At 36.9% G+C, this 27,062-nt stretch overlaps 1 protein-coding gene across 3 annotated transcripts in view; it reads right to left on the reverse strand.

Moving 5' to 3' along the window:
- Positions 1 to 26,667, reverse strand: part of pdgfrb (platelet-derived growth factor receptor, beta polypeptide) — a 44,867-nt gene extending 18,200 nt beyond the window's left edge. Inside the window, exons 1-9 of one of the 3 annotated variants that reach the window (XM_077247353.1) lie at positions 26,200 to 26,654; positions 25,071 to 25,247; positions 7,735 to 7,814; positions 6,217 to 6,501; positions 5,161 to 5,418; positions 3,616 to 3,746; positions 2,558 to 2,723; positions 586 to 757; positions 382 to 497 (exon numbers count right to left, since the gene is read on the reverse strand). In XM_077247353.1, coding sequence (XP_077103468.1) covers positions 382 to 497; positions 586 to 757; positions 2,558 to 2,723; positions 3,616 to 3,746; positions 5,161 to 5,418; positions 6,217 to 6,501; positions 7,735 to 7,783 — 1,177 coding nt within the window. In that variant the 5' untranslated portion in view covers positions 7,784 to 7,814; positions 25,071 to 25,247; positions 26,200 to 26,654. Of the gene's footprint in view, positions 1 to 381; positions 498 to 585; positions 758 to 2,557; positions 2,724 to 3,615; positions 3,747 to 5,160; positions 5,419 to 6,216; positions 6,502 to 7,734; positions 7,815 to 25,070; positions 25,248 to 26,199 lie in introns of all 3 variants that reach the window. The other 2 variants (XM_077247355.1, XM_077247354.1) reach the window with 2 other exon arrangements.
- Positions 26,668 to 27,062: the final 395 nt, after the last annotated feature.

A 27,062-nucleotide genomic window follows, 5' to 3' on the forward strand; every position in this document is an offset into this window, starting at 1 on the left:
ATGACTATTCAGCATTCACAAATATAGTTAATTTTGCCTGACATGACATAAGCAAATGATAATGTTATAAAACAGCAGAGAGTTGTATGAAAGCAATTGATGCATGTCCAAAAGCATTTGCAATATGTTGGAAGGAATGAGAAACTGCTACTATGATGTGCACAAATGACTAAATGTTGTGGAGGTTCAACTAACTGTTGAGCAAATGTAAATAGTGATGTGAGAAATGCACCAAAGCGACTGAGAAAAAGTTAAGTTAAGTAAAGTTTCAGCAGGCCAGCAGCTGGTATTATTCTTGGTGTACGCTTAAATGAAAGACCAGCACGGGTGTCTGTTTTCAGGAAATGGGGCGCCGTGTAAAAGGATGTCAAACTGTCTCACCTTTCACCTCTAGGTCAAAGGTCATCTCTTTAATGGCATCTTCATTTTGGACGGTAACAGTGTAGAGACCCATCTGCTCCAGTCGGATCCTGACCAGGGTCAAAGTGCTGACAAACCTGCATCAGATCCAGAGGACACATCTAATATCCTGTGGAAAGGTTTAATGTTGTTTAATGGAGGATCTGTGCTGAGAGGAATCATTACCGGGTCTCCTGTTCCTGTCTCATGTTGTGTCCTCTAATAACAGTGCCTTCTTTAGACCAGCGAACGATGGGTTTGGGATACGCCTCGATCGCAACCTTTAACTCCATGTTTTCTCCAAGGTGCACCGAGACGTTCCTGTCCAGATGTGAAGTAAGAGCCACAAAACCTCTTTCTACAGACAGACAGATGAAAATCACACAGTCCATTAATACAAATGGAGCAGAAAGGGTTTATACACTGAAGTTCAAGGCTAACTGTTAGCAATAGTATATTATATACAATACTGTTTAAAGTTTGGGGTCAGTAAAACAATTTTTAAAGATAGAAATTAGTTTTATTCAGCAAGAACACATTAAATCGGTCAAAAGTGACAGCAAAGACCTTTATTACAAAAGATTGTTTTTCAAATACACGCTGTTCTTTTGAACTTTATATTCATAAAAAAACCTGAAAAAAAATTTACGCAGCATGTTTCTTAAGATTTATAATAATCAGGAATGTCATCATGTTAGCATGATTTCTGAAGGATCATGTGACACTGAAGACTGGAGAAATGATGCTGAAAATTCAGATTTGATCACAGGAATAAATTACATTTTAAAATATATTAGAAAATATTTTATGTTGACTGTTGATTTTTTGCAATATTACTGTTTTTACAGTATGATACTTTATTTATTTGTATTTGATTAAATAAATGCAGCCTTGGTGAGCATAAGAGACTTTTCAAAACCATTAAAAATATCGTACCAACGGCAAACTCTGAATGCTGGTGTCAAATCCACATTATGAAACCTATGACGTCCTATGAGCAAGACAGAATGGGTTTTGCTTGCTCATCTTCTTACATAATCTATTTAATATTCCATAAGTGTGCACTCACTCACGGCTGATAGATCATGATCTAAATGTTCAGGTGCTAAAAGCACTTTCTTCATAAACGTTGCAGCATCCTGTGTGTGTTGAGGCAAAACGCTGTGTGTGCAAGTGCGGCTGACACTTTAACAAAGATCTGCATTGATCTACAACGGTTCCTCTGACTCTCGTTCCTCAAGGGTTCCTGTGTACGGCTGTTTGGATGCTGTGGTTTCATGATGTTAAATATAAACATCACTTCAGCAGAAGTTCTGCATTCACACGCATCGTGACGGAGCACAAAAATCACAGCCAGTTTTCCAGCACAGGAGATGCTGTGAGACTGAGGGCTTGTTTGAAAGCGACGGATACTGATTTAATTAGCGTTTGCATCAAAGCATCATTGAAAAGAAGCCATGCACACATCAGATGATGAAGACCGCTCTTCATACAGCTCTGCTTTTACCAGAAATGGTGCTGACCAGTGTTATTTTAGCATTGAGATACTATTATAGCTTTTATTCATATTTTAAATTAGTTTTTATTTTATATTTACTGCTTTTATTTTAGTAAAAGTATTAGTTTGTTTTTGTAATACGTCTCTCTCTCTATATATATATATTATATTTTTTTCAGTTTTAGTTATTTTAGTACATTGATCTAAATGAAAATGTTTTATAAAACATTGAAAAATAAAATAACATTAATAATAAAATTAAATATTATACAAAATAATTTAAGAAGTAAATATCATTTTATGTTTTTTAATACGTCTATATATATTTTTTTCATTTTTTGTTATTTTAGTATATCAAGCTAAATCTAAATGAAAATATTGTATAAAACATTTAAATAATAACATTAATAATAAAATTTAAAATTATACAAAATAATTACCTAATATAGTAAATATCGTTATAAATTTTGATTTCAGTTAAAGTTCATTTTTATTTCTGAAACTTTCATTTCAAGTAGCAAAAGTTTTGCATGTTTTTAATTTGAAGACAATTTTTACTCAGAAATTGTTAGAATAATAACCCTGTTGCTGACATTCACTGATACGACTAGCCAAACTTGATGCATTTATAGACAGAATAATGTAAACCTGAAGAATTACCCAGAACAGTGATGTCAATACTGGCGGAAGCTGTGTGTTCCCCCACACCCTCATGCACATGACAAACATACTGTCCTGATCTGGCCAGCGAGATGTCTGTGATGTTGAGACAGGACCGCATGCTCATGGACGACAGGAAGTCAGTCAAGGGCTCAATGTCCTCCTCCTGAGAGGCAAAAATTGGGGTTTGCATCAGTGTCAGAAAATTGAGACAGTTTTGCAGAGATATACATACTGTGTATATTCTGAATATATACACTATACTGTATAGATTGTGGCAGGAGGAGCAAAAGATAGACATTGCGGGCGTCAGGCCTCGGAGAGGTGTTTATTAACATAAAAATAAACATAAAATGACCAGAAAATGTCCAAAAGGGGAATAAAGTGTCCATGAGGATAAGGACATCCAAAAAACAAACAAACAGGGGATCTGGTGTCCTTGCTGTGCTGGGGTATGTGACAAAGCGATTAAATTGCACTCATTGCAAAAAATTAATTTCCAACTCATTATTGCTGACTTGTTTAGCAGTATAAATTTCTAAACTTTCTTAAAACAAGATATATTTACTTGAGAAGGGAAATGATATATTAAATCTCGTTTTCTGAGAAGTTAAAAATTAATTGAGTTAATACTTTGGCTAAAAAAATTGGCTAAAAACTTTATTTTTCTGATTTTTAAGCATAAAGTATTAAAAAATATATATACATTATAGAGAACAAGACTTTAAATCTTGTAAGTTTGTATGTTAAGTAAATTTATCTTGATTGAAGAATGTTTAGATATTAAAATCCTCAAAAATTATGTGATATTCATTATGCTGATGTGCATAAACTATAGCTACAAACTTCTTTTTGGTGTTTTGTTTTTTTCACTTCTTTCCCTATGAATTTTTGATTTGTCTCTTAATAAAAACACGTGTTCCTCATGACAGCGGTCTGGGGAGAGGTGTGGCCGCACATCTTGAGGTGATTTCAACATGTGGACCTTCTCACGGGAGCTTGAAGTGCTTGAACGGAAAAATAAAGAAAACAAAGAATTTTATTTTCAGCCCACTCACGTCTTTGTTGGGAAAGTCCCATTTGAAGAAGACGAGTTGCACGCCGTGAACGGTACAGTTAACGTTCAGCGTCTCGCCCTGTTTCAGGACTGTTTTGGAGGCGTTGATGTAGGGTTCCAGAGCCTCGGGAGCTGAAGACATGTGTGCGAAAGAAAGAACAAAAACGGCTATTGTTTGATAGAAAACAAATCATCTGATGTGTTTATAAGGAGACTTGGTCCAATCAATGATGACACAGATAATGGAGGAGAACAGATGTGCAACACATGGGCTCTCTTCATCTTTTAACCATCTTCTGAAAAGTAAATGATGAGCGTTTTAACTCACAACAGCTTCATTAAGCAAATAATCACCTGTCATGTTGATACATGAATGCTAAACACGGTCATAAATGTTTGTGATATTCGGGCATTAGCAGACCTCAAGTTAATTCATATGTACAGGAAAGAAAAATCACGAATAGCTCAATCGATCAATAAAAATGATGTTCTTCCTCTGTATTTTTGTCTTGTTTTCAAGTTTTTTTTTTTAAACGTTCTTAAATCAAGATACATTTACTTGAGAGGCTAAATGACTTCAGCTATTAAGTCTTAATCGTTTACTGAAAAATATATCTAAATTAAGTGAGTATATGCCTAAAACAAGAAAAAATTTGCCAATGGGGTCAGAAAAAGAAACTTAATTCAAAGGGAAAACTATTTTATTTTTCTGACCCCATTGACAGATATTTGTTCTTGTTTCAAGCAAAATCTCACTTAATTTTAATATGTTTTTCAGAAAACGAGACTTGATGGTTTAGTTCAACCAAAAAATCCTGTCTTTAATTACTCACTCTCAAGTCGTTCCAAACATGTAAGACTTTCGTTCATCTTTGGAACACAAATAAAGATCGTTTTGATGAAATCTGAGAGTTTCTGTCCCTCCATAGACAGCTACACAACTTTAGACACTTTGACGCTTTAAAAAGTTCATAAAGAGATTTTAAAACTAAGAGGATCCTAAAAGTTCAAAGGATAGGGATTATTAGGAGGCCATGATTGATAAGGGCCAATGGAGGGAATTTGGCCAGGACACCATGCTGGGTTACACCACTAGTCTTCATTTTTGATGACCACAGAAAGTCAGGACCTCAGATTAATGTCTCAGCCAAAGGACAGACCATTTAAGAATGTTTATTTTTACTGAAAAACAAGACAAAAATACTGTGATTTTGCAGTGTATACAGCAATTCAATTAAATGGTGAGCAAACGTTTGCTGAAGTGTCTCAATATATCAAACTTTACTCAGATTTGCAGTCTGCAAGTCAGAGATCTCAATGTGCACTCAATCATTTGTCATTCTGGATTTCATATTTTATAGCTCTATACTCTTACTGGATGATGACAAGGGACTCATTTGAGTCTGCTTTAATTCCTGAGAAACATCTGAGACAAAATAATACTTAAATGAAGCGTGACTGCGAACTCCAGTAAATCTCCTGAGCAACATCAGAGACAAAAAAAATAACCTTTTCAAAGCATAAAAGAGCATTTGAGCGAATTTACCAAATATACTGAAGACGTAGAATGCGATGGACTCTCTCTCCTGGCCGTTCCGCTCTCCTCTGCATATGTAGTTTCTGTCGTCCAGGGCAGCGGTGAAGCCCACACTGGGGTTGTACGAGCCCTCCACCACCGTATCTGTGTCTCTCTCGTACAGCGTGACGTTTATCGACGGGTCCGTCACCAGACACGGGATCGTGCTTTCCTCTCGCGTCTTAGTCACCATGTTGTGATCGTTCTTGAGGAACCACACCTCGGGATCTGAGGCGGACAGAATTAATAAATCAATGTGTAAACAAATAAATGCATGAGTGAATGAACGAACAAATCAAATAAATGAATGCATGAGTGTGAGAATCAATAAATACATGAATGTGTGAGTGTGAGAATCAATAAATACACGAATGTGTGAGTGAACAAACGAACAACTCAATGTGAGAATCAATAAAGTGAATGATGACATCACTGTTTTCTGCAGAGCTGAATCGAACTCATTTAATAATTGATGAACTTTACAGTTTTGAACTGAACTGAATCAACACTGAACTGACTTAAGCTGAACAATGGCAATAGTCTAATCAATGGAAGAATCAAGTAAATGAATGTGTGGGTGAATCAACAAAAAAAAACAATCAATGTGCAAATCAATAAATGAAAGAATGTGCAAATGAGTGAACAAATGTGCAAATCAATAAATGAATGAATGTGTAAGTGAAAAAAACTAACAAATAAAACAATGTGAGAGTCGATAAATTAATGAATGTTCAGTGAACGAACCAAAGAGTCCATGTGAGAATCAGTAAAAGAATGTGCGAGTAAATTAATGGATGAGTGACTGATCGAATCAGTGTGAGAAGAATTGAGAACAAATTAATGTGAGTGAAAATTAATATGAGAAAATCACATTCAAAACTACCTAAAAACGTCAATGTTTTCAATATTAACATTTACTATTCTAATCTTAAAATGTTCAAATATAACTTGCCTTACTTGTAGTCTATGAGTATTAATGAACCCATTTTGAATATTTTCGTGAGTAACACACACTGATGTTCTTACCAGGCACAAAGAAAGCCACCTCTCTGGTCTCATTTGTCCCGTTCTCAGAGCACACATAAACCCCGGTGTGTGTCCAAGTCACATGCTCCAGACTCAGAACACTGGACGTGGGACTTCTCGCCTCGGTGTGAAATGCTGGAACATTCTCCTCCCGCTTGTAGTGCCAGGTGACGTTCCTCCAGCCGGAGCAGGTGATGGTGAAGGAGGAGTTGACGGAGAGAATTACCTCTGGAACGCTGGGATTGAGTTCCAGACCTGAACCTCCCAGACAGAGCAGAACCAAACCTGCACACGCACACGCACACGCACACACACACAGCATGGGGTTTATTGCAAAACAAACTACCGTATTCTGTAAAACCGGTTGAATCGCTTCCGTTTCAGGTCATTTTTTATGTGATTTGTTTTTACTCAAGATGAGCAAAGATGAGTAGGCTATAACCAATGTCCGTCGCATTTGCAGATTGATATCTAAAAGTTTTTATTTTTCTTCTTCTCACTAACATTTAGATATTTCAATCCAATAAATCTCTAACAATAAAAATAACTAGCTAGGTTAGCCGATTTCCTTAAAGTCCCTATAAAGTCATAATTAAGTATGTGTTCTGAGTTTGTCATATCACAGAAAAATGTCTTATTAGCCACCCAGCCAAATTTGAATGATAAAAAAAGCCGGCAAGTACATAAAATAAGCTATTAAAATCTTGAAAAAATTAATAAAAAAATTGCCATCAGTTCGTACTGCCTTTAACACTTTCTCCAACAAGCGGATGCGATGAGATCTGTTTTCCTGTTTGTTTATGTGACATTCGGCATAAAGCCTATTCAGATTAGTAAAACTTCACTCACTACTGCTCTACATTAACTCAATATCTGCAGGAATCATTTTGAAAAAAGGTTCCTCAATGAGAATTATGGGATTAACAAGTTTTGTAGCTATTTTGTTCAAGACACTATAGACTAGTGGTAGTCTGATGTTGTCATATTCAGATTCTAGTCAGTATGTGAGTCTGATACTGCTCCATTAGGGCTGTGATTATGGGGCAAAAACAAAAAGACAAAAAAAACTTTCCCATCGACAAATGCCTTGATTGCGGTTCGCGGTTCTCTGTTCCTCTTTTAAAATGATGAATGTGTTGTCTACATCTTCTATAACAGAAGCGATGGCTGAATCTACACATCTAAATTCTCCAGCGGAAACCATTCTTTGTTGCAAACGAATTCAGCCCAAGCGCTCTTTGGTGACGTGGATGATTACGTTATTGTTGATCATCTGTCCATCATCGTATAAAGCCCGCCCTGACATTTTGATTGGTCTGAACAGCTTTGGTTCGGGCATAATTGCTTCTCAATGGATTATGCCAAAAACCAAAAGTGTCATGAAAAGCAATAAAATAATGTTTTTTGAGTTCGGTACATTAAACACAGAAGACGTCGCGAGTCAGGCATGAATACACTGAGCTTCAGGTTGGGTTTATTTGGTTAAGTCATTATTTTGGGGTTTGTTTAGTCTGTTACCTGTTGTCATGGCAGTCAGTTGGAAGCGGCTGATGGTGAAACTCTTCATGCTGTCTTCCAGAGCAGGACACGTTTAGACTCTGCAAACGGAGGAAAAACAACTCAGGATTGATTCGCCTCAAAGCCAAAGGAAACGGCAATCTTACTTAACTTACCTCAACATTTATTTTTACAAAAGAGAATATTCCTCAGTATGTCATATTCCTCTAGCGAAGTCCTTTAAAAACTCATGCGCATGAAATAATATACAAAGAGTTCCTAGCTATATTTCCATGACATGATCTTTCATTTTCTTGCATATCTGCATTCAACAGACTGGATGTGCTGCTTGTGTGTCCATCGCTGTGGAATAACACACGGGTCGCTTCTCACACAGGCTTCAGAGAGGGACACACATGCCTGACTGCACACAAACAGAAGCATGTTTCACAAACGCTCTTATTGTTGCATTTTTCACTGCGGCACATTCACTGGCATCTACTGCGGTAACGATGAGCTTCCCAACTAAACTTAATAAAAATTACATACATAAAGTATATTAATGTATAATTTATATAGATATAAACAAAGGAATAAACAAAAAGTAACAACAACAAATAAATAAAAATGAATGAATGAATAAACAACAACAAATAAATATTACTTGAATGCATGCATTATAATAGGAACAAACAAATCAATGTGAGAATCGATAAATGTGTGAGTGAAAGAATTAACAAAAATTAATGATTAAATTAATGAATGCAACCCTGAGTGAATGAACAAAATAATCGATGTGAAAATCAATAAATTAATTTAAATAATATTTTAAATAATAATTTATTCAATAATAATTTAATAATAAATAAATAAAAAGAACAAGACAAAATTAATTAAAAAATATATATAAAATTAAAAAATTAAATAAGTAAAATAAATAAAATCATTCAAGCACAAATGCTGAAGGATGACGTACACACTTAAGTTGAATAGCTACTTAGTGTTAAAACTTAGAGGTTTGATCACATCATACCTCTGCAATAGTACTAGCAAGGATTGACTTACACCACTAACAAAGATGACTGAAAAACTGGATAAATGTATTAATTTCCAGAAAGACTGAGTATATTTCAGTGCTTCTGAAAGCACAAACATCAAAGTTTATAGGATTTGTCTAATTATGAGAGATCTGATCCCTTTTAAGGTGTTCTAAGGGTCAGTCATAGAGGTCAGAGATCACAACGAGCCAAATCCAGCAGGAGTGTGTGTGTGTCTGTGTGTGTGTGTGTGTGTGTGTGTGTGTGTGTGTGTGTGTGTGTGTGTGTGTGTGTGTGTGTGTGTGTGTGTGTGTGTGTGTGTGTGTGTGTATGAGTGAGTGAGTAAACACAAGAATTGATCAGACGGGGTTGTTGTGGGTGGAAATGGATGGGATGGGTGGGGTGGGGTGGGTGTTTTGGAGGTCTGGAAACAGTTAAAGCTGGATCACTGGGTGCAAAACCAGGGTGGGAAAAACCAGAGAAGAACATATCGCGGAGAAGAGGCGGAGGCCAAAAAAAGCGGAGGAGGAATCCTTCGAGGGAGTCGCTGGAAAAAGAGTGAAATGCTTAACTCGGGGGAAATGTTCTTGACTCATAAAAGATGTTTGGTAGGGTGATCTAATCATAGGTATTTGGAGCCACACAATTAAACTTGATGCTCTCAAGTGTTGCTTCATTAAAAATAAAGCAGATTTCAGGAATTTCACCTTTTTGCCTCATAAACGTAAATATATTTTATAGTATATTTCTGCTAGTTTTTACTCAAACTGTATTAGACCTAAACCAGTAAACACATACACTTTATATTGAAAACATTATACAACCAGGCAATAGCTGTTGTGTCTTTTAAAACTATCATCACGATCTCACCGGAGCAATCAAAATCAACCATCCCACACAAATCCTGCGAGATGCCTATTAAGACCCTCTCTCGTCACTAATATACTGCCAGAGGAAAAACGCACTTCATAAAATGCTGCTGGTCCCTCAGGAGCAACATACAGAAGAGACCAAGGAGCCTTAAGTGCTGTTACAGTTGCTTTAGGAGGAGTTTGTCCAGTGTGTATTCCCAGAAAAGACTTGGAAACTTTCTCATGATCTCCGATACACAGGGGACGCACACAGAGACCCCAGAAGTCATGCTTACCAGTGGCGGCCTTATGCATCCGGGGGCCCGTTTTAATAACTAATATGGGGCCCTACCCATATAAAACATAAACATAATAGAGCAGAAAAAGCAAGGATTCCTGTTGGTTTGGATCAATGGTATATTATTTTATTATATGCACTTTCAGCTTCATGAACAGGCAGCTCAACATAGAAATCATCCAACCTTATTTGATTAAAACTATATACAATTATACAGCGTTTTACGTTGGAATAAGCCTAGCCCTTTCACGGACGGAAACTTCTCTGCTTAATTGATTAGCGCAGTATATTTTCAGCTGTCTGGGCTGACATAAAATAAACAGCTCAAACATCCTGTTAATGAATAATAAATAACTTAAATTATTAACAAAAGCAAAGAAGAGAACGTGTCTGACTGACACTGAACCGAACTTATCATAAAAAAAAAGATGGGCTTCGCGTTATTTCAGCACCGTGGACAGCTGAGCTCACCGGGCGGCGGGCGTAGATTTCACCTGAGCCCTTTTTAGAAATCCACCCTTCTGTGTTTGTGTACTGAGAATGCCCTGATAGGTTCATCTTTGTCGGCAACTTAACGGCAAAAAAGGCAAAGGTATAAACAAATAAACTAACGTTACCGGTATTATACTTCAGATCACTTAAGCCGTTCGCGGGGGCGGATAACATCGCCACAGTAACCGTGAGTTCGACAAATCAGAGACGTATGCTTAGGATTGTGGGTAGTATAGTATTTCTCCAGAAGATTGCATATAAAACACGTTTTTCTTAAAACAAGGTTAATTTTATACTGATTTGTGTTTTTTATAGAGCAGAAACTTTTGTTTTACAACCTCGTAGCTTGTGATCAGTCTACCTTGGATGGTTTAGAATATGGCTGAAAATCAATATCCTACGGAGAAAACGAATGGGATTTTTGCCAGTGTTTTGGGGGCGCCCTTGGAGGGCGGGGCCTGTTTCAGTTGAAACGGGTGAAACATAGGTAAGGCCGTCTATGATGCTTACACTTACACATGATTGTGAGTCAATGAGACATTTAAATCCTTCTGAAAATGCATAAAACTTTGAAAGTATCAAACAGTCAATGCAAATAAAAATAGGCCATTTTAAAATGAGAAGCATCAGGTTTGTGAGCTGCATTTATTTTTCTAGCTTTATAATGTGCTGAATCCTCTGAAAGCAGTGAGACCAAGAGCAACAGAAAAAAAACATAACATCTGAAAAAAAGGAGAGATGAATACGGTGGAATATTTCGCTGCCAAGCAGCCCAGCAATGAAAAGAGCTTTGAATCAAACCCTTTCAGAGGGAGAGAGAGAGAAATTCTGGCTAAAAAACAGAAGAAGAAGAATATGAAAGACTAAAGAACGGTAGCTCTGAACGAAAGAGAGAGAGGCTAGAATGAGGCTAAGGTCCATGTCAGAACGAGCTCTTTTTCATGCTAACGTCTCTCTGGACTCTAGAAAAGCTTCACTGTGGCCAACCTGCGTCAGAGAGACCATAGACTCATGCAGAAGCCGTCAGATCACTGAAAAGAGCTCATGCTAAAACAATTATACTACAGAATATAATGGAAATCTAATGCTGACACTGTCATCCACCCTCGCCTGGCACTGTTAACTTCATACATTAAATTAGCATGCATGGCAGAAACATCAGCTATACAACATGAAAATCCTTCATGAATGCAGGTGAGATCACAGTATAACTCTTTTAGGTGGTTGCCAGGGTGTTGCTATGGCATACTAAGCACTTTATAGTGTTGCTATGTGTTTTTTAAGGTGTCCTGGGTGGTTTCTAAAGGATTCTGAGCATTGTATACACGCTTTTTAAGATGTTCTGGGAGGATGCCAGGGCGTTACTATGCATATACTAAAATGTTCTAAGCAATTTAGTGTGTTGCTGTGCTGTTTTAAGGTGTTCTGGATGGTTACTAGGGTGTTGCTGTCAGTTGTCAAGGTTCTAACAGTTCAATTTTAAAGAGTTGCTGCGCAGTTTTAACAACATTCTGGGAGGTTGCCAGGGCATTGCTATGCAATTACCGAGTGTCCAAAGCATTTTAGAGTGTTGCTATAAGGTTTCTAAGGTGTTCTGGGTGGTTGCCAGTGAACTGCTATGCAGTTGCAAAGGCTTTCTAAGCATTTTAGAGTGTTTTAAACGCAGTTTTAAAGATATTATGGGTGCTACTAATGGGCTGTAAGCATTTTTGAGTGTTGCTGTGCGGTTTCTAAGGCATTCTGGGTGGTTGCTAGGTAGTTTCTTGCGGTCTAGTCATGGTGAAAAACACTAGTTATAGTGATGGTTGAGTCTAATAGCTCTATCATTCTATCATATGATATATTGGTTTACTTAATATAAACAGATGTAGTGTCTGAGTGTCTTTAGTGTGTGTGGGAGATGGGATGGGAACTGCGTGCTCGTTTGACCCTTCCCAGCATCCCGATCTCCTGCTAACACTCTTAAATGTGTCATTTTGTCACACAACAGATACATCCCAGAATTCCCACCAGACGTCACACGGCTTCCGCAAGGACCGTCGTTCCTGCACCCATATAAACTACCCCCAAGCTGCTCGTCTCTGCTGGGATTATCTTTGTACGGGAGATTGTTTTCCTTAAACATCTGGCAGTGCCGCACTGATGAAGTGGGAGCCAGTTTTTTGGGGGGGGGGCTGTCACCAAAACTGCTGTCTGTTCTTCTGCACGGACTCCTGGGAAACATACACAGCCTTGAAAGAAAAGTGGGAAAAAGAAAAACAAAGGCACTGAGAAAAGAAACAATTTTAGATGTTGTTCTTTGCATTCAGCTGCAGGGCCTCCAGCTTCCTGTGAGTGTCCGGGAACATGTGTATAGATTCAGCGTGGGTGTGTGAGAGACATGCAGACCACCAAGACCAGGAATAAAACCATCCAAAAATCCCCCTCGGACGCGAGAGCTCCTGAAATGTTGCGAAACACAGTGTGCGTCCGCTGCTGTCCCCACCATGTGGTGATGAGACAACACATTCATAGTACAACAGAGCCACATTAAGGGAACTAGACTCAGGAACTAGACTATGCGCTTTTAAAAAGTATCACTAGAGCCATTCCTTGAGGATTTGAATTCTTATTATCAATGCGTTTTTTTTCTTTGTCTGCTTTTTTTATTTTCTGTAAATGCCTATACAGTACATGCTTTTCTTTTCTGTAATGCACATTGTTGAACACCAGATAAAAAAAATGCTATATAAATCAAACCTTGCTTAGTTATGTGTTCTAGATGGTTGCCAGGGTGTTGCTATGCAGTTGCCAAAGTGTTCTTAGTGGTTGTTTGACAATGCTAGGTGGTTGCTACTAGCATTGATTGGCAATTCCTATGCTATTTTGGGTTGATAGCATGATGCTGAGCAGTTGCTAGGGTGTTTTGGGTTGTTACTAGGGAGTTGCTAGGGTGTTTAATTATAAACATCTCAGACAATGTTGACTCAGAGCTCGATTAAAAGGGTGTTGACCCAAAAAGGACAAATGGTTCATCATTTATTCACCCTCATGTCACTCTAAATCTGTGGAACTCAAAATAAATATTTTGAAGTATGCTATGGTTCAACAACATTCACTTTCATTGCATGCACAAAAAAAGAGAAAATTTTCCACAAAAGAAAGAAAGCCGTACAGGTTTGAAACAACATGGGGGCATGAGTAAATATTTTGGGGACCAATCTCTTTAAGTCTCCTGAGCAATGAAAGAGCAACATTTGAGCAATAACATCTTTAGAGGTGTAAAGTATTTGAGTAATACTATAACATACTTTATTTAAATAACCATAGCATGAATCAAAATAAGAAAAATCTCTGTTTATTCTTTTCATAATCAACCTTTAAGTACTTATGTACAACTGAATTGGAAACTTTTTTATTTTCACTCAATGTTTCTTTTTGGCAAGATACTTAAGACTTTTAACTGAGTAAAATGTTTGACAAAGTATCTGTGTATCTATATCTCTTCCATATTGAAATGTATATCCGAGTGAAATGGCTTCTCGAACAAGAAAATATGTATGTAGGGTGGAACTTGACTTTGTCCATGGGGAATTGATTGGATTGGTTGTGGTTTGCTATTGGTGGATCTCATGTGAGTGACAGATTGTCCCGCCCTCATGCCAGTAAACACATCATCAAAGAAGAGAAGAGAAGTCGCAGCAAGTTTTTTTTGATTAAAGAGGCTACATGAAAATAATAGGGTATACGTATAATCATTTATAGTAAACATAGCAATATTCCATTTAAAAAAAAAATTTAATTTTCAGTTTCTCAGTTCTTTATTCACCTCTGATCATCTTTCTCAGGGCAAACACATTTAAGACAGAGTCAGCAGATTTGATGACCAGCACATACATTATGTGTATTGAGCTCTAATATTCTTTTACGAACACTGGCAGTAAATCCCGCAGCGAGAGGACTGACCCCAAACCATTCATCACATCTAATCGCACTGTACAAAAGGTTCACAGGCTCTTATCGCTAGTTATGAAAAAGCAGCATGGTCTCGGGCCAAACATAGAGATGGTTATCTGTCTGGAAGACGTCCAGCTCCTACACGTGTGCACACACATTTGTAACTCTCATCCTGTCTTCCTGTTCTCGATTAGCATTTATTAAAGGTGGGCGCTGCTTTAGGATCAGCCCTCCCAGAGCTAAACTTTTGGCACAGGCTGTGGGAAAACTGATCCAGCGTGTCCCTGTTAAAATAAACGTTTCTCTTTTTCTATGCCTGCTTTCCCCTGGGATGATGAGACGGTGATGTCGATCCCCAAACCCCCATCAACTCCCTCAGGGAACAACAAAACACTTCTAGGGGGAGTTTGCAGATATTTCATAACTTCACAATGGAAAACAAAGACAAAAAACACCAATTTGCAATCTAAAGTTGAATCTTGTTAAGATCCCTAATATGAAGCAAAGACTTTTTACTACACTGTAAAACCCAACAAGTTAGGGTAACTCATTTCAGTTGTGGAAACCGATTGCCTCAATCCCTTTAAAGGGATAATTCACCCCAAACACATCTGTGTGATTTCCAACAGGAGATGCAGAAAAAAAGAAGAAAATAAAACAAAGCATTCCAAGCACAGTTTCACACTGTCCAGAAAAACATCCACTCCCATTTCAAGCTGTTTTATTAAACAGACTGTTTCGGCTCTAATGTCTATATCATATTTAAATTCATTGTAAATTAACAAATACACACACTAGTAACCTTATATCTATATTAGAATCTAAATTCAATATCAATGATATTAAACACTGCCATCTATAAACAATAACTGGCAGAAAACAGTTTATTATTATTATTATAATAATGGTAACACTTACGTTCTCTTTGAATAAGTTAACATGAACTAACAATTCAAATTATGCTAAAGCATTTATTAATACATTTTAAAATGTACTATTATTAAAATCAAAAGATGTGCAGTAGGTGTAAATATGATTTAATGGACCTAAAATGAACCAACAATAAACAGTTGGCTAGTGTATTAACTAACATTAACTAATGTGACTTTATTTTAAAGTGTTACAAAAATATTTATTGAATATTGATGTTGCCATTTTATAAAAGAAATAAACGACTCACTGCTGAATTAGAGCTTTTGCCAAATTTAAATCTCTGTTTTAAAGTTGCCCTGATGTTTTAAAGGGGACTTATTATGCCCTTTTTTAAAGTCTTGATTTTGTTTATGGCCTCTACTAGAATAGGTTTCATGCTTGAATGTAAAAAAACACACCAAAAAACAGTATTTTTCACATATTTTACATGGTTGCAGCCAGTGTTGGGGGTAACGTGCATTACGTTTATATTATTCTTTTTATATTATATACGTATATTACTTTTCTGGAGTAACGAGTAAAGTAACACATTACTTAATAAATTTACACATTAATATTTGAGTTACTTTTTAAAAAAAGTAATGCGAGTTACTTTTCAGTAGTCCCATAGAATCGCACACATATGGGAACAGACAGACAGAAACGGAGATGGCAGGCCAGAGCATTACATTACTGTGATGGAAGTATTCTCATTATTTTGAAATCGTTGAAGAAAAGGAGAAGGGAATAGTTGTTAAGTGTAGATTATGTGTAGGAGAAAAGCTCGTCAACTGCAAAAAACACCACTTCAAATTAAAAAAAAACATCTGCATGCAAAGCACAGCACTACAGAGTTGGAAGAGAGAGAGAGCCGAATGATACCTGCACTCCGCCTCAAGCTAAATAACAAAAGCTTGATTTCACTTCACATTCACCACCAGTAGAACAATTAGTTAGACTGAACTCAACAAATTGGTTTCTGCTTTTAATGTTGAGGAGATGCAGGCACTTCATAATGGCAATTATCTAGTCGTTATTACACTCTTTATTATGACAATGGACAGTGAATTTACTTTATGCAGACCACAGTCTACGCACAAGTACAAAAGCAGCAAACACATTACTTGCAATAATCTGTAATGTTTATAGATCTTTTATATGGCATGCATCAGGAAGTTCTCAGAATATAATAATATCCTATATTATTATTCAATATATAATTGTTTTTAAAAGAAAATGAAGGTGTAGGTTATATAGGCTGTTGTTGATTGCATTAGTAAGTTAAACAATAGTACAAGAACTTAGTAAAAAGTACAAGAAAAAAAAAAAAACCTGCAAGGCCTGAAAGCGATCAAGCCATAGCCAGGTAAGAAACTGAAAAGTAATGCAAAAGTAACGTGACGCATTACTTTCCATAAAAAGTAACTTTTTTTGGCGAGTAACTCAATATTGTAATGCATTACTTTTAAAAGTAACTTTTCCCAACACTGGTTGCAGCACTTGTCTGTCAGTAACACTCTGTTTAGTTCCTGTCTCTATGAAGCCCCTCCTTCCGAAAAATGCAATGTGCTCTGATTGGTCGGCTGGACCAGTGTGTTGTGATTGGTCAACCGCTTCAAGCGTGTTTGTGAAATGTCCCGCCCCTTACCATAACCATGAGTTTCAACACAATACTAACTAACTCAATCAGACCCGCCCCTTTATTTTGCGTATGCATTGGGCGGGAATTATTTAATTTAGGGATATTGTGACGTGTTCGTTCCAGGAAGAAAACTAAACTACAATCGAGGCGTTTCAGGAAGTTCAGAAACTGCTTACAGACTTTGGATAAACTCCCTTTGGATTGACTGTGCTTTGTAACTTTGAAGACTATTTTTCATCCTCAAACAGCAATATTACACATTAAAGAAAGTTGAAAATATAAAAAAGCATAATAAGACCCCATTAAGAAAAAAATCCTAACTCCACACACTAAATTAAATGAATAATAAAAAAAAAAACTCCCACTAAATTACTTGCACCACCACAGCAGGAAATGGTTCAGCACAAACTCAAAACATTGAGAAAACTAGAAAACTATTTTATTATTTTATAATGTTTCCTGGGGTGCCCTTATAATGTTATGATTTTTACATTTTTTACAAAGGCATTTTTCCAAGTCTGATTGTAGCCTCTGATTTAACCGCTCAGTTTGAAGGGGCATGTCAAAAGCATTGCATCAAAAGCAAACAGAATCCATTATAATCAGTGCCGCTGTCTACACTGGATACAGATGACAGTATACAGATGCGTGTTCAGTTTCTGACCTACTCCACACACTTGAGTCTGTGGACAACAGGACAAATGGAAGAGTAAAAGTGCGTTTGCGTTACGCGTCCAGTTTAAACAGCACATTTGTGTCTCTGTACAGACTTCAGAAGGATACTAGTGTCGGAAACAAGTGGATGTTTTTTTTTAATGGCGTCCCGGATAGCGTCAGAGGAGCATATGTTTGTTCGGAGCATTTAGTTCTGTAAATGAGGCACAGTTTAATGGAGAGTTAGCAAAGAAACTTTTGTTGAAAGATGAAGCAGCAACTGTCTGAAACAGCTGCATCACAAACCGTAAGTAAATGATTTCATAATGCTTTGAATGACGGTTTTATATGGTTAATGTTTTCAAAACACTTACTCGCGTGCAATAGCGAGTGGGCGTTGATACGGTTTCCTTTGCAATGACAGTAGCTTATCATAACAAACATTGGCCGTTTACTGACAAGGATTAAAGGAGCCGCTCACTGAAAGACAGATCATTTCACTGTCAGAATGAAGGTTGAAAATAATCGTTTTTCTGCATGTCTATTTGTTTTTTGTCTGCATGTGTGCAAAACACTTTATTACCATTATAATTGAACCTCAAGGAACATATTAAAATAATTAAAAACCCAACTCATGACCCCTTTAAGAATGTATGCAAACAACCAACTCTCAGTCTCAGCAGACCTGCAGGATTTTCTTCTTTCCACAGATTGGATTATTCAAGATTGCTGAATAATGGAGCTTCAATATTTTAATTTTAAAGCATGTATAATATATAATGTAGTGACATCACTCTCTAACAACCATCTGCATTCTCACTTTTTATTTTCTTTAATATGACTGACCCACCAGTTACCCAAATCACTGTATCTTTTAATGAATGATTTCTCTGAATATGTCAATTTCATACTTCCTTCTCACACATCAAGTTGTGAAAAAATACTCAAACTACTTTGAGTCATTTCTGAATCTATTGGTGACAGAAGATGTGTATTTTAGTGTCTGAATGCAGTGAGAGAACATGAACATTTGGGAAAGAGATTTTGTGTCCGTTAACATTTATACTTTGGAAGCTTCGTTCACAAAAACGAAGGTGCTAAATGCTTAATGCTCAGTGTCGAGAAGGTTTGAAATATTTAATAGCACTAAATGATTAGCATATTTATGTACCATGGTAATTAGATGGTAACCTAAGGTACTTCAAATAACAAAAACAATGGTAATACTAATGGTACTTTTTTGGCATTGTGATGAGGTTAATGATATTGAAATGAAATTAAAGTGAATAAATGAATCAAGAAATAAAGAAAAGTAAATACTAAGGCTAATGGTGCGTTCATGTCAGATTTACCAGTTTTATGAGTTTCTGACAAGTCAAAATCATTCAGATCTTTGTCAAACTCATACACTGCAAAACAGTTTTTTGAAATTTTAAATAAGGTATACTTTACAAGAAAATACTAATTAAGTTTTTCTACAGCAAAATTTCATAATTCAATCTGTTATTTGTTTTTTCTTTTAATTATTTGTAAAATTTACAAGCAATTTCTGAGTTAAAAATGTATAGACTATACACCATTTTTTAAGCGAGGGAAAATTAATTTGAATAAAGTTTCTCCCCTTTGATCATTGTGGTGTCATAAAAACAAAAAATCAATAGCCATAAAATTATGATACGTTTTGTTCTTCAACATTTAGCAAGAGAATACATTGGTACACAATTAACAATAAAGCAGTGGCATAGATTCTTTTTGGTAAACAGGTTCTATGTCTAAAACAAAATCTCTGAATTGTCATCTCATAATTAATACAATTGTAAGATACTCTGAATTCAGTCAGCCGTCAGGTTTGTTTTCATGTCGTATTGATGTACACTGTAAAAAAATATTTTTTTAAAGCTGCAAGTAAAACAAAGATTATTGGAAAATGTTTTACAAGAAAATTCTATAAATACTTCACAATTTCATGTTTAATGTAACGCATTATACTGTTAATTTCTTTGTCATTAATTTGTACAAATTTACTAGCAATTTCTGAGTGAAAATTGTTCTACACCCATGTTTTTGGGGCTTATAGTCTGACAGCGTGTCTGGGGTTTCAGGCTGCTGGTTTGTAAAAGCATCTGTGAGGAGTGCAGACATAAGTGTGGTCAGGAGGAGCAGCGAGTGTGTTTCATGTGGGAGGCAGCATCACTCACATTAACTGTTCTCTCCTCTCAACTCATTAAGGATGAATTGTTATGGAAAAAAAGCATTTAGAAACATCCCACATTAAACAGGCGAATCCACAAGTTAAAGTTCGCCTCTTTTTTTTCTCCCGGTTTCTCGTAATTCTCCAAAGCACTGCACAATTTTGACTTTATGGTCATGTTTATAACTTTTCAGGCAGACTTCGAGTGACTCGGAGCCAGAGAGATGTCACCAGAGAATGCCAGAAAGTTCCGCTCCGGATGCCGAGGAACCGGGAAAAACTGCAGCCTGAAGCTATTGGCCACATCTGTAGTTTCAGACCCTTTCCCAAACACAGCCGCTGAAGCCATTAAGGGTGCGATGAAGCACTGCGACACAACGTCTAACATCGTCGACACAACGTCAGTAGCTCAAAGTGGTTTTGACTGACAGGAGATTATTTGCTGTATTCTTTTAATGTAAATGTAATACAAATTGCTATGCATGATATTCATTTTTAAACGAATTCCCTCAAGCAATTGAGGACACTAGAAAGACTTCAGGGTTGAGCAAAATTCAGAATCGAAGAACCGAATCCTTTTCAGTTCATGAGTGTGCATTTAAATTGAATTGGCAACAACGCACTGGAACTTGAATTGTAATGACAGGAAGAGGAATTTACTGAACTGCAATTCAACACAGCCTATGCAATCTGGTCTGTAGACTTGGCTCGCATCTCAATCTCAGTGCACATCTGTGGAATTTTCTTTTCACCTGTTTTATTGTCCAGCAGGTGAAAAGTTTTTTGTTTTTTTTTACTTAACATAGTAAGTTAACTATGACCAACAAGTGATGCGTACCTTAGTAAACACCACTAAACAATGACTCAAAAAGCTGAAGACGGAATGACTCTGAAAGATAATACAGTCACAGTCTCATCCCTCTAAACACCCCCACATCTGAAACATTAGTAGAGAGACAGCTTTAAATGATTACAGCTCAAACTCGGACTCAGTTCAACCAGCCTGCTATCAGAGCTACAGAGAAGGAAAGGAAATGAAGGATGAGGAAGTGGCTTTAGCATTCCTGTGGTGATGGAGGGATGATGAGCGTAAGAGCAGAAACACACTCGACACTGGTACACAGACGTGAATGCCTGGTCAACAGTCTGCAAGTGTGCAATCTCAGTGATACTTAGGGCCATTTTTAACAGCTTGATCCAGTGCAAACCCTCAAACTACTGTCAGGATTGACCAAAGACATGCAGTGAAAAATTGGAGCTGAAAAGGCGTGGAGACAGTTATTTTTGCGGCTGATCTTATTGCATATGCATTTGTAGGAGTTTCCCTTTCAGATGCAAAATTTATGGGTGGAGAGTATTTAAATGAATCATGCAAGACGCTAATTTGCCCTGTAGTAAATCGGACCCTTAATGTGCCTTATTAGCTATTTTTAATATTTTAAAAAAAAAACTAGATGGAAATGCTGGATCATTTTTTTTTGGTAAGACATTTTTTACTTAAACTATGATGGAAACACATTTAAATCGAAAACTCACATGACTGCCTCAACAGATGATGTGATTGATAACTGGACTAACAAGCAGACCGATCTCATTGCACACCATCTCAAATACTGGCACAATTAATTTGCATTTTTGGATATAAACATAGCAATTGCATTATTGTCACAGTAGAAAACTTTGGAACTCAAGGTGGTGATATGTTTCCTGTGGATTTAAACTGAATGTGTTTTTATTCCGAAAGATAGATATAAACACATCAACGGTTTAACTAACTTTGCCATGACTGTAGTAGTTTGTAAACTGACCGTAGAAGTTTACACACATCTATAATGCTCCTTGTGGCAACACTGAGAATTCAACACAGTGCAACTTGGTCAGACACATTTATTAATGTAGCAATGCATGAAATCAAATTTGTGTAGCTACAAGCATTTGCATAGAAATATCCCAAAAGTGGTCATGGAAACAGAAAACACACACACACACACACACACACACACACACACACACACACACACACACACACACACACACACACACACACACACACACACACACACACACACACACACACACACACACACACACACACACACACACACACACACACAGTGCTTTTGTTTTTCTTAAAGAGAGCTAGGCTAGTTATCTAAAGAAAGTCTGTTCATATTTTCTTTGGTCTGCTAAGCCAGATTTCCTAGTCGAACCCAACACTGTCTCCCTGTGTCTCTGTTTGACTTGGACTGAGTGCAGAGACAGACAGAAACGCAGCTCATTTAGACTGATGAAGATAGCATCATGTGTCTTTCTTTCTGCATTGGTCATTGGTCATAATTGTTATTTCTGCGTGCCATAATCTTAGTGGTCATTAACCACAGGATACAGCAGATTAAACAGACACTTGAGTGAACGAGTGAAGGAACTTCACCCTGATGAAAGAAGAAAAACTTCTGTTCGAGTGCCGAAGGAGACTAAAATCTGATTTATACCAATGTTTCTTTGCCATTTGCCACAGTAATATCTTAATATAATTTTCTAATGGCCATTTACCATGGTGATACTATAGTTTTTAGGACATGGTACCATACTAATATCTTCATTTTTGGATGAAATAGTTTTTAAGATATGATACCATGCATGGTAATACAGTATATTGGTAAATTGGATATTGATATACTTATAGTGACTGGAGAGAAAGGAGGATGGAAGGATGGATGTTTTTAAAATAAAGTTTTAATTAGAACTTCATTGTCAATGTGCAGAATACTAGTACAGAGCCAATGAATGAATGACCTGATGAATGAATGAATTATCTAATAAATGAATGACCTAATGAATTACTTAAAGCATGAATTAATGAATTAATGACAGAATGAATGACCTAATGAATGAATGACCCAATAAATTAATGAATGAATGCCCGAATGAATGAATGAATGACCGAATGAATGACTGGATGAATGAATGACTGGATGAATGAATGAATGACCTGATGGATGAATGAATGAATGACTGACTGGATGAATGAATGAATGAATGAATGATCGGATGAATGAATGACCGAATGAATGACCGAATGAATGAATGAATGACTGGATGAATGAATGACTGGATGAATGAATGAATGAATGACCGGATGAATGAATGACTGGATGAACGGATGAATGACCGGATGATAAATGACTGGATGAATGAATGAATGACTGGATGAATGACTGGATGAATGAATGAATGACTGGATGAATGAATGAATGACCGGATGAATGAATGACTGGATGAACGGATGAATGACCGGATGAATGAATGACTGGATGAATGAATGAATGACTGGATGAATGAATGAATGAATGACCGAATGAATGAATGACAGAATAAATGAATGATCGAATGAATTAATGAATAATATTTTTTTATCATTCAACTTTGTCATTGTGCAAAGCCAAATCAAATGAAGTGCAAAATTCAGAATTAAATAATAGCATTGACGTTAATGAATGAATTTTTAAACATTTAAAAGCCTATCAAGGGACAAATGTCGCAAATGAGCCATTAGCTAGAGGCATGTACATAGTTTAGTTTATCAGTAATGGTATTCTGTATTGTGCCTCAGAAGGAACCGAGAGATGTAATCAAAGATGTCCTTCCTGAAGTGTTTTGTATGTTTCTTGACTCACGCGCAGCAGATCGTGTCGGCACACGGGGGTCTGTGCGGTTCTGCCTGACCCTGTTCATGAGCTCCACTCATCCGCTGCTAATGTGGAGCACATTTTTCATGGGACTGGTATGCGGCCCAGATGAGGGGGGTCAGGAAACAGCTGGTGACGCAGCAGTCATAGAGCAATCCTCCCGTCCCAACGTCAACAACTCGATTTCACAGTCCTATCGCAGATATCGCATACACTCATGTCTTACTCACACACGTGAGTAATAACAGCATGTTCTAAAAGAACTGGACAGAAACTCATCATGACAACAATGAGTTGAATGAGAACCGCATGAGTAATGGGACTTTCAGGACGCCGTGCCATGAAGGTTCTGCACCAGCGCATTAGCATACGAGAGCTTTGGAAACTGAGATCAGCTGTTGAACATCTGTGTGACTTACAGCCCAGACTGATCGAAATATATACAAAGTCCTACGCTTAAGATAACCGTCAGTGCCAATGAACTACAGCTGGCTCTGACTTCTACAAATGTTTGGGTTGCAGTGAAAAAGAATTCATGCACAATATATTTTTGTAAACACTGTGCATATTTCAATGCTATTTTTACAATTCTGCTTATCTATCTAGATGGCATTACAGCTATAAATATCCTGGATGGATGAATGCATGCAGACTAAATGATGTGATATAATATAGGCTAATAAAATCTTTAGTATATATATATATATATAAACATACTACATATATAATATAATATAAACTTTTGTTTATATATAAACAGACACATATATATGTATAGAAAGTGTTTGTCTGTGCATTCATGCATTTATCCATCTATCCGTTTACGATCAAACAAAAATAAAGAGCTTTCCCTGCAGCTTTTAGAGCTTTTTTGGGGACAAATGCTCATCATAATGATCTAAACAATGTGACATTTGCTTTTTTTTAATCAAAATGTTTGTAAGCAGCATATGATAAAAGTCATGAATATAAACATCACCTAGATTCTGGTATGCTGCCAGCCTTTAAATGTTGTTATACGACACACAAACACTGCTGAGAAACAGAAGTGTTCAAATAAACCATCAGTACCGCACTTCAACACACACAGAGGACAACACTACATTACAACACCTCACAAATGCAAACAAACATCTGTGAAGTCTCACCGATGTTGACGAGCGTGTGTAAATGCGTTCATACACAGGCTGTAAAACACAGATTTGTTTGCTCTCGCTAAACTCAGCACATTCTCGTTCAAATGCAAAGTGTCTAACACACAAACAAACGGCAGAATTGGCCTTTCCCTAATAAAAGCAGAACAAGTCTCACGGAGAATCTTTCAGATGAGATAAATCTCACAAGCCATCGATCATTGCCCACATCTGGATGAAAACGATAAACTTCTTCGTGACAGCACGAGCATTAACCTTCAATAACGTGAGAGGGTTACGAATGTCCTCAAAACAAAGTTCAGTCTATAATCGCAACCATCTACAGTGACTTCTGGAAAATATCACAATTCTGCTGACCAGCTTCTTTAACAGCTTAGCTTTTCACTGTCGTTCACTAACACTACAAAAATACATCAAACCAGCAATTTTTCCAAAACCTCATGGAGTAAAAGCCGACAGAATGGAAAGGAAACGTCAGTTAAATCCACTCTCGTCTCTCACCTTTAGCTGCGCAGATTCCTGGACGTCAGATCAAAAGCATGTCTAGGAAAAGCCTGTGTTCCTGCTAACTTCTCGCTGTGTGCCTCTCCTCGTCTCTCATACAGCTGCGTGAGGGAGGGATGGAGCTAAAGCTTCGGTCTCCAGGGTCCCAGACGGAGAGGAGGTTGGGCAGCGGATCTGTTTATTTAGTCAAATGACCACAGCAGGGTTCACTCACTCGCTAGTAAAACCAACATCCCTACAAAGGTACCACTGACTAAAGCCTAATGCAGTTAATAACAGAAAAGTCACTTTAATGTCTTGACTATTTCTGCAAAGAGAGAGTTTTGCTTAAGTCTCAAGTTTCTTCTGAGAAAGATCCCAATAATCTCACGTGTGTCTCCTTTAGAGTTTTAAGAAGAATCTCAACAATGTCTCAAATCGTTGCCCAGATTTGCAATCTGCATTGAATGATCTGAGATGCTTTCCACATTCATTTTATTGCTTACTGGATGATGACTAGTGGTTAATTCGGGTCTGTTTTAAGAGAAACATCTTTATTTTTTACTTTATTTACTTGAGTGAGTAACTGAGAACACCATTACACTCCTGTTCAAAAATTTGGGGTCTGATATATTTGTGTATGCTGTATAATTATTTTGTATATATATATATATATATATATATATATATATATATATATATATATACACACACACATGCGTGTATATTTTTAAGAAACATTTGCTATTTATATATAAAAATATCAATTATATACTTTCTTATTATTTCTTAAATATATACATGCATGTGTGTGTATTTAGGCTATATATACATGTACATATATATATATATATATATATATATATATATATATATATATATATACACAAAATAATTATAGAACACACACAAATATTATGTAAACACAAACTTTTATTTTGGATGCAATTAATCACGATTAATCTTTTCACAGCCCTAAATCTGTTGAAACATTATAAATGTCTCTACTGCACTTATGATCCAATTAATGAGTGAGTGCTGAATAAAAGTATTGTTTTCTTTAAAAACTTTGAACAGTAGTTCATGAGCTATAAAAGAGCAACCGGTGGTGAGCAATGACATTTTCCTGAAAACAAAGACAGCGTACCGTGTGGAGAAGGTGTCTTTCTTCCAGAGGTTTAGTAGACCTGAGGAAACACAACAACACGAGCCCAGCCAGAACTCCTCAGCAACAGTCGCCCGTTTCTGTTTCGCTGAAAACACGAGACGCAGGGAAATGAGATGGATTTTGGCAACTCTCACAATACTGCCCTGCTGAAGAGAAGAAAAGGAGAAGAAACAAAAAGAGGAGAGAAAGTTCTTTTCAGTGCAGAAAAGCACTCTGTGCAGACGGCACTCAAGCCAAAAAAAAAAAAAAAATGGAAAATGCAATGGAATAAAGTGCGGTTTTGGTGTAGGGAAGGTGTGTCAATAGCAGCATACGGTGCCGAGAGCTCACGCATACACATATACAAAGTATGAGGGTCTGTTTTCAATCTTGGCTTTTTCTGCGCTCTCTCTCTCTCTCTGCCAGGCAGCAAGCAGTGTAGCTTGCAAATTCATAACAACATCCAACAGCTGAGTAAGACCTTTTCACTTTATTACAGGGAGAGAGAGAGAGAGAGAGAGAGAGAGAGAGAGAGAGAGAGAGAGAGAGAGAGAGAGCGAGAGAGCGAGAGAGAGAGAGAGTTGTTGGCATTCACCCTGTAATTGTGTGAGTGAACACAAAATGTCCTGATCAACTGAGACTCATTAGAGGCCTTGAACAGACACACAGGAGCTACAACAACAAGCTACACACAAGAGTGCAGGAATAAAAGGTTCTGTGCCAAAGAATTACAATGCTGGCTTGTCACAGACATTTTGTTTTTGTACATTCTTGGGCTTAGTTTTTTTTTTTTTTTCAGCTTAAGATGTTGAAATGCAAATAATGATTGATGTATCACATTCGTATTAAAGGGATAGTTCCTC

Source organism: Siphateles boraxobius, unplaced genomic scaffold (genome assembly GCF_051911475.1).
Source record: "Siphateles boraxobius isolate OS27281-9 unplaced genomic scaffold, OSU_SipBor_1 3, whole genome shotgun sequence".
Classification (NCBI taxonomy): Eukaryota; Metazoa; Chordata; class Actinopteri; order Cypriniformes; family Leuciscidae; genus Siphateles; species Siphateles boraxobius.